At 40.3% G+C, this 8,760-nt stretch overlaps 2 protein-coding genes across 5 annotated transcripts in view; both read left to right on the top strand.

Moving 5' to 3' along the window:
• The window catches only part of kntc1 (kinetochore associated 1), a 38,494-nt gene extending 37,015 nt beyond the window's left edge, over nt 1–1,479 (top strand). For 3 of the 4 annotated variants that reach the window (XM_080432134.1, XM_080432132.1, XM_080432135.1), the window contains 2 exons: nt 322–411; nt 1,051–1,290. In XM_080432134.1, the coding sequence (XP_080288260.1) occupies nt 322–411; nt 1,051–1,128 (168 nt within the window). In that variant the 3' untranslated portion in view covers nt 1,129–1,290. The other variant, XM_080432133.1, reaches the window with a different exon arrangement.
• Nucleotides 1,480–6,875: 5,396 nt separating this feature from the next.
• Nucleotides 6,876–8,397, top strand: LOC308088788 (hydroxycarboxylic acid receptor 2-like; the record flags this gene model as incomplete). Its single annotated transcript, XM_080433370.1, has 1 exon — nt 6,876–8,397. One exon carries the CDS (start codon nt 6,876–6,878, stop codon nt 7,854–7,856), a length of 981 nt encoding a protein of 326 aa, XP_080289496.1. The 3' UTR covers nt 7,857–8,397.
• Between the last annotated feature and the right edge of the window lie 363 nt (nt 8,398–8,760).

Consider the following 8,760-nt stretch of genomic DNA (forward strand, 5'->3'; position numbering starts at 1 on the left):
TTATACTCTGATGTCAAATATTGCCTGTGATTGTTGTAGTGAATATAATATGTAGAAATACATATTATATTCCTGTTTTATTTAATTATTCATTCATAATTCTTCTGCTTTGAGTTTTATTCTTAAAGGGAAACTAGGTAACTTTTATCCTATTTTTTTTTATACATACTGTATGTATGTGTATATACATATTTTAGCCCTCATTTCCCTCTATCAGCAACTATATTATTGTGCTGGTGTTTCCTTGCAGAAAGACACATCCCTGTGGCTGTATTTTGGTTTTGTTCCACTGTTTATGTTGACATTCATCCCTTTTTGCAGGGTTTCCTTTCTCGCTCTAACCCTGAGACTATACTGAAGCAAGTAGAAGAGCTTATGAACAGTGGGGAGTTGGCTGGAATTCCATTGCAGGTTAGATACTGTCATTGCATCTTGCATTACTTTTCTCTGAATTATGCATTGAGATAGTGTTAGAAAGAATGTTTCTAAATGACCTTGTTAGATTACTTTTGTTAAATAGAATTAATAACATCAATACTGTTGTGCTGAGTTGCAATTATAGATGTATAGATGGAAAGACCTTTATTGATCCCATGAGGGGAAATTCAATCTCCATGAAAATTACAGCAGTCATAAAAACAGAACGCATTATAAGAGAACACAGCAGATAAAAAAAAAAAAAAAAAAAATGCTATAGCTTTGGGCAAGAGTCACAATTGGTCATTAGTCTCTGGACCAGGCAGAACGTTGCGTCCGCCCAGTGTTAAATAGGGTTACGGTAGCAGACCCATTATCCAGATCATACTTACTACATACTGAATGTCTGTTATGCCAACTAAAACCCATGTGTTGAAAATGTAACTCTTGACGTCTCTCTCACCCATCTTTCTTTTTTTCTCCAGCATATGCTTCTTAATACAATCACAATGCGTTTAAACCAACTTAAATTAAACTACTGTAGGTTGATTTGACCATTTTGTTTGAAACAATTTTGTCGTTACACTGTTGTACTGATCAAAACCTGTATTTTGTGCATTGCTACCTCCCCAGATCAAGGACACAGTTTTGACATTCATCAACCAAAATGGGCAGCAGCATAAGGTGCTGAAGACAAAGTACTTCAAGTAGGACTGCAGCAGTATGGTACTTAGAAAATGATGTTTTGGGATGAACTACTTCGCTACTTTACTTGTATTTGTTTGTGATAATATTGTTTAATATTTGCATATTAAAATGGTAAATGGTGCATTTATATAGAGCCTCTTTACAATGTGCATTACATTCACCCTTTCATACACACATTCACACACTGACGGCGGAGGAACCATGAGAAGTACCAGCCTGTTCATCAACTGAACGTTTTGGGTTCAGTGACACTTTGACACTAACACAGGGTGAACCGGAGATCGATCCGGGAACCTTCCTTTCCCCAAGCGGCTGCTCTACCTCCTGAGCCACTGCCACTCTTTCCATTGTAAATATAAGACAAGAATAAATGTTTCCCATTATTAGGATTTGAAATTAGTTTTTTTTTGTTATTCATTCATAGCTCTTACTTACCTTAACTGTTACCTATATTTAATGTAGCCCACATTTCACTGTTTTTTAAAAACAATTTGTAAAGATGTATACATTTACTAGCATTGAATAGACCGATTACAAAGCCCCACCCCCCAATAGCGATTTGTTAAATCTTAGCTTAGCAACCGTTGCCATCTGCCATGCCTGGTGATAAGCTTAGACTTTTTACAGGGGCCAGTTACGAATTGCAGCCTCCTGTAAGTACTCTTTTAGAGAGGTTTTGAATGAGAGCAAGGAGTCACACTTTTTTATGACAGAGATCTCGATGTCCATGTATGGGCATATATATATGGATATCCAGTTGTCCAGAACCGTAAATTCAACCAATATGCCCATTTATGGGCATGCCGATTTACAGGGTATGGGCATATACCATCAGTGGTGGACAAAGTACTCAACCCCAGTACTTGAGTATGCATTACATCAATGCTGTAATATTTTCACAATTAATTTATAGAACCTTGTAAGTGATGTAGTTTGTCTTCGGTAAGCATTTGAAAATGTGTGTTTATTTATGTCTCTGTGTGTTTTTCATAACATGGACTTCAGATAAGGCCATGGGCTGAATCAGCCTGACAAACCTCAAAAAAGGTGTTCTTGGAGGTTTGTCAGGCTGCTTCAGCTGCTGATCAGCTCGTTCTTCTCCTGCTGCCGCCATTACCGTGTTTTGTTTTGTTTTGAGTTGAAACAAGAACTGAAAAAAGTGGTGGATATATGGATGGGTTTGCGTGCCTGGATGACTTACTGCTTTTATGTAGAACAAGGGTCTTCAACGTTTTTCGTGGCCAAGGACCCCTTAGCAGGGACCCCATACTGTATATTCTTATTTTTGGGAGGTGTAACCGCCCCTATAAGTGGGTTTGGGACACCTCATTAGTACACCCTTCGCTGTACTGTGATTGGCTCATACATTAGTACACCCCTACATTATTACACCCCTAGCTGTACTGTGATTGGCTGACTCTATTCAGCACTGTGATTGGCTAGCGAGACGCATGATGAAATTAATAACCTATAAATAGGACTATGCACTAAGTGAGCTTCCATCACTGTGATGACCACACACAAATAAGAGAAATTCTCTTATTTAAATATCGGTCTGCTGAACCACAGTTGCTCTCCACCCTGCTCTCATTCAATACAATGTCTGTAGGTTAGGTCGTTTTAGTTGAGCATGGCCGCCATGTTTCTTGTTAAAACCAGAGTATAAAAGGCATGAAAATAGCAAATTAAGTTGTCAGCCCTCGCTATGCAACACTTAAAAACATGCAGCAGAAGAAGGAAATGTAAACATTTCTCAGACATATGTGGGTGTGAAGTGTGGTTTACATTATGGGACATTTTGCAAGTAACACTCAAAAGTAGCAGACATTTTCAGACATTTAAAACAAAACAAAAAAAGTATCAGAAAGAAAAAAGGGTGGCCCCCCCTGCAGTGACTCTAAGGACCGCCCAGGGGTCACGGACCCCCTGTTGAATACCCATGATGTAGACCCCAGTGGAGAGTGCGAACTGTGATAGGTTTCCTTCTTTGGAGACAACAGTGTGTGGCCAATTGCATTTTAGGGAAGGAAAAAGAACAGCCAACCTAAAAGTAACTAGTTCTTCAAAGCATTCCTAGAAATGTAAAGTATGTCATTTCTCATAAACCCGATGCAGTTTCAGCTGGTTTCCTCTGCTAAAAGAGAATTTATCAGAAATGTTTGCATCAAATTATGCCATGTCATTGGGTTTCCTGTGCTAAAGGGAATTGAATACACAATTTAGAGCATGAGGAAGTTGCCTATAAACCCTATAGTTAGTTGACTGGATTCCCATTGTACTGTATATAATTTTACAGCCACAGTGGCTTTAAAATGACATAAATTTGACAATGAAACAGACTTTCAATTCTATTTCTATTCAATTTGGGACGTCTGGTCACCCTATTAGATGGGATTATTCATGTTTAAATATAGTTATTTCCAGTCTGGGTCATGAAACTGCCTGGGCCATTAGCTGACTGCCCCAGCTCTTCAGATGCGTTGGCACTATTGATGCGCGGGCCGACCCGTTACCCGCAGGTCCCGTGGTGGGTCAACCCACGGGGCGGGCGTATGATGAGTCAAGATTTCAGAGGCAATTATGCGGGCTGCGGATGTAGTGGGCACCACTCTCACACGCAAAAAATCACATGCTCTTGTTTTGTCTTATAAGACAAAGAATAATAACAAGTGTTTCCGTGGGCCGGTATTTACCGGCCATAGACCCCTTAACAGACGACGTCACACTGGTTGCAAGCGTCATACTGCGCAAGCGTCAAACCCATTCTGTCAGGTCTTGCAAGGGCGTGCAGCACTAGCCAACACACACGAGGGGGTTGGGGTGTGCTGAAACCAGCGCACCCCGAAACAACAGGTTGAGAATTGATTGCATGAAACAGTCACCTGTGCATCTCAATGTTGGTAAACAAATAATTGGTCTATTGACCATGAAAATGTTTAATTGGCCATTAATTAAAAACAAAGGTGGCCGGCTGGGAAAATGCTGTTAATAGGCTATTTTATCATTTAAGCCTATTATTATTTGGATAAAGTAGTATAACCATCATAATCATTTAAAGTTTTTATCATGATCTGACAACGAATGTCAGCGTGGGTTCATTCCCAACAGCCTGCTGCTGCTGTGCCTCACACACTGTGTGTGTGTGTGTGTGTGTGTGTGTGTGTGTGTGGTGTGGACATATGGACAGACAGACAGACAGACTTCACATTGTAATTAGTTACATGCTAAAACCATACTCAAAGTTAACATTTATTTGTACATTCATTGTTTTGTTTGTTTTGTTCCACTTTTGCTTTGACAATGTAAACATAATGCTATTTTGGCTGAGCCTGAGAATAGTAGCACGCACCCCAAGCAGGTATAGAACTCATGACTCACAGCTCTCCAGTCCAGCTAACAACCCCCTTCACCAAAGACACTACTCTCCTCAATTGAGGAAGTTGTGGCATGATATCCAAACAGTACTCTCATGCCAATAAGGCTCCTGTGAATTGAATTAGAGAGAGAGTTTCAAACTTCTCACACACAATACTGAGAACTGCAGCACTTCAAGTTAGAATTGAACCATGACCCATGGTTCACCGATCCAGCCAACAAACCCCTGGCCTGCGCCAAAGAAACTTCCTAGGTCAATGGAGGAAGTTGTGGGAGATTATCGCGACACTACAATATGTTCTCTCATGCAAATAAGACTCCTTTTGAATTGAATTGGAGAGAGTTTCAAACTTTCAAAAGTAGGGGGCCCTGGTGAAGCGGTGTTGTCGTGGCATTAAAAAAAAAATTGGTCAGTCATGGGGCCCCCTCCTGACTGTTTGGGGGCCCATGTTGTATGTTTTTTAAGGGCCTCGAATGGATTGGAAAGCTGTTTATTTATGTATATTTTTTAAATAATAATTTGAGGAGATCTCATGGGGCCCCCTCCTGAATGTTTGGGGGCCCTGAATGTTTGGGGGCCCCTGTTGTATGTTTTTTAAGGGCCTCGAATGGATTGGAAAGCTGTTTATTTATATATATTTTTTAAATAACAATTTGAGGAGATCTCATGGGGCCCCCTCCTGACTGTTTGGGGGCCCATGTTGTATGTTTTTTAAGGGCCTCAAATGGATTGGAAAGCTGTTTATTTATATATGTTTTTAAATAATAATTTGAGGAGATCTCATGGGCCCCCCTCCTGACTGTTTGGGGGCCCATGTTGTATGTTTTGTAAGGGCCTCGAATGGATTGGAAAGCTGTTTATTTATATATATTTTTTAAATAATAATTTGAGGAGATCTCATGGGGCCCCTGACTGTTTGGGGGTCCATGTTGGATGTTTTATTTATATATATATATATATATATATATATATATATATATATATATATATATATATATATATATATATATATATATATAAAAAAAAAATTGTCCTCGATCAGCCTATTCTTCGTACCATGGTGTTGCATATCGAAAATATCAGACCTACAAGCTCACAACACGTCGCAACGCGCCGCGTTGTGAGCTTGTATGTCTGCTATTTTCGATATGCAACAACAGCGCCATACGGCGAAGCACAAATGAAGCTTTACACAGCTGCGTCACCTAATCAGCGCTGCGTACGGGTGGTACGCTCGGGTGTTATGATAAACAGAACCGGGGTCTCGAAGTGATAGAATCTGAACCAAGCCGGACCCAATTGACGATAATAAAACCCGTCAAAACCCGAACACAGTGACTGTCTGTCTGCAATGGATAAAGTGTTAGTGGCGAAAGTTGGTGACACACATTGCAGGCAACTAAGGCAAGTAATCAACCTCCCTTGCGCCATTATTCATGTATAACATTAACAAAACTAAACAAAAGCTGTAGGTTTTGCATATTAAAGTTGAGTGAGATGTAAAGGCCAAAACATATTAATTTGTTTATACTGTGTTACGTAGGCCTACGCACGGTGTCGCGCAGCAGTTCACTCACGGCCACTTTATTTAGTTATTGTTTGGCAAGCGACATCTCTGAGCCAGAGCCACTGCTCTGAGCGCGCTGGCCAGTACAAACTAATTGGCGAGTGCGCTCCGGTGCGCAATTTCCGAACGCAAGTAGTAGGCTAGTGAGTGTTTTGTGGGGCGGGTTATGAAAAAACCCGACCCACGCATATTAGGCACACTGACGCTTGCATCCCCGTTTGCTTTGAGTTGACTGGGACCACTACAGAAAATTGCACAAGAACACTCGAAAATACAGCACTGAGCGCACTGGCCAATACAAACTAATAGGCGAGTGTGCTCCGGTGCGTAATTTCCGAACGCACCCTTCATTTGCAGGAATTCACATTTATATAGACACTCCCACTGACTATCTGTCTTAACATTGCCCACAATTTAAAACTTTGGGGGATACGTGAACATGGTGGGTATGGCGAGTATCGAGTTATTAAATTGAACAATACAACACGTATAATAAAACCTCTGTCTTATATTAGGAAAAAGAGCACAATGACTGGTGGTGGTGTTGTATGTAACAGTGTTTAATTATCCATTTATTTTATTCATTACAGTGCAGTGCCAGTCACATCTGTCCGTCATTTTCTATATGACTGCTGCTAACACACGGTGGGTGGGTTTCGGTTCCTGTGACCTGACCAAAAGAGTCATCCTTCAAACCACAGTGCTTCTCTTTTCAGCAAGTGCCACCTCTTATAAGCGTGCTTGCAATAAGAATTTGCTTATTTCGTGGACCTGTATCCAACAAACCAAGACATATTGTATGTGAAAATGCACTGCCTTTTCAATGGAACTTTGCTCATCCAACTGCTACCTCCAGTACTAATCACTGAGTTTATTCTGGGTGTCATCGGTAATGGCCTGGCTCTCTGGATCTTCTGTTTCCATCTGAAACCTTGGAAGAGCAGCACTGTCATCATATTCAACCTGGCCCTGGCTGACTTCCTGCTCATTGTAGTTCTGCCTTTCCGTGCAAGCTACTACTTCTCTGGGATGAAGTGGATGTTTGGAGATACTTTCTGCAACATTTCTCTCTTCATGTTGGCAATGAACCGCACTGGAAGTATCATGTTCTTAATGACTGTTGCTGTGGACAGGTATATGCGTGTGGTGCATCCCCACCATCCCATCAATTCTTTAAGTATCTGCAAAGCAGTATGCTGTGCATTTGGGTTGTGGGTGGTCACCATCTCAATGACTGCTCATCTCCTGGCTATACCAAGAAACAACACAATTCACTGTGAGAGCTTTACTGCTGAGGTTGAGGGTGAGTTGCAAGAGGGTGAGTCCAATCCTATTCTGATCTGGCATAGATCTGAATTTTTACTTTCCTTCTGGCTTCCACTGGCTGTAATACTCTACTGCACATTCCAAATCATTGGTCATCTGAGAAGGAGACAGCTGGGTCAAAATGCCAAGATCAAAAAGGCTCTGTGGTTCATAATGGTTGTGGTGGTCGTCTTCATTATCTGCTTCCTCCCAAGTAACATTACAGAGCTACTGGCCTGGATCAAGAGTCAAAGGCTTGACTCTGATGATTGTGATGAGCTGGAGGATCTGGACACAGCATTTTACATTACCATCACCCTGACCTATCTCAACAGCACGTTGGATCCTATTGTTTACTACCTCTCCAGCCCTGCATTCCAGAAAATCTTCAAGAGAGCTATTCGAGTACGTCAAGCAGAGAACACTGCAGAAGCAGGGGATAAAACTCGAGAAACGGGTTCCAAGACCATCAGCCAATTATGACAAGCCACTGTCAACAATAAAAACTATTATTGTGAACCGAGCTCATTTGTACATATGAATCGCATGTTTTTATTTTTCCATTGTTCATCAACTGTACACAAGTGTTATTTTATTTGCACAAGTATTCCTATTTTTTCCCCCATGTAAAGTGCATTTAGTTAATACATTTAGCATTAAAAGACTAAAGTCACAGATTGAGGAAGTTGCCATTAAAGGGTGTGTAAGTGTTCAATATTGAGGAAGTTGCCATTAAAGGGTGTGTAAGTGTTAAATAGCAATCATTAGAGTAATTGTTCGGTAACGGGTCTCCCCCAGCTCTTTAGGAAACAGAACAGAAAATACATTTTCATGTCTGGATACAAATTTTATCCAATCTGGAGAGAGAACACATTTTATAAATATATTACCTTTATAGTTTTGGAGTTATATAATAGTATACTATTTTCTATCTGTTTATAGCTGTGTTCAGCTGTTTTGTATTTATCTACTCCGATTCCTGATACAGCATTCTAGTCTATTGCTGCCTATGCACTGTATTATTACTGTTTAATACGATTTACATCATGTAAATTATCATTACATCATGTCAAAACAAGATGTACTGTTTTGTATTGCTGTGTGTACTTGTCAGTGTTACTTGTGTGATTCATAAATGTCCCTTAATGGACAAAGCAGTACTGACTGACAGACTTACTTGCTGTTTTCATCTTATTAGCCCATCTTGTATACTCGCATCCACTGGTTCTGATAGGTTAGACCTATTGTATATAACATATGGCTACAGGTAGGCATTGAAACGAAGGAATTACAACATGCATATAAATAAACTAAACATATACTGTGTGTGACCTTAGTTTTGCCAATGTAAAAATAACCGTGAATCTAGGGGAAATGTGTTTCACGA

This window comes from Gymnoscopelus braueri, assembly GCF_963280865.1.
Source record: "Gymnoscopelus braueri genome assembly, chromosome: 7".
In the NCBI taxonomy this organism is placed as follows: Eukaryota; Metazoa; Chordata; class Actinopteri; order Myctophiformes; family Myctophidae; genus Gymnoscopelus; species Gymnoscopelus braueri.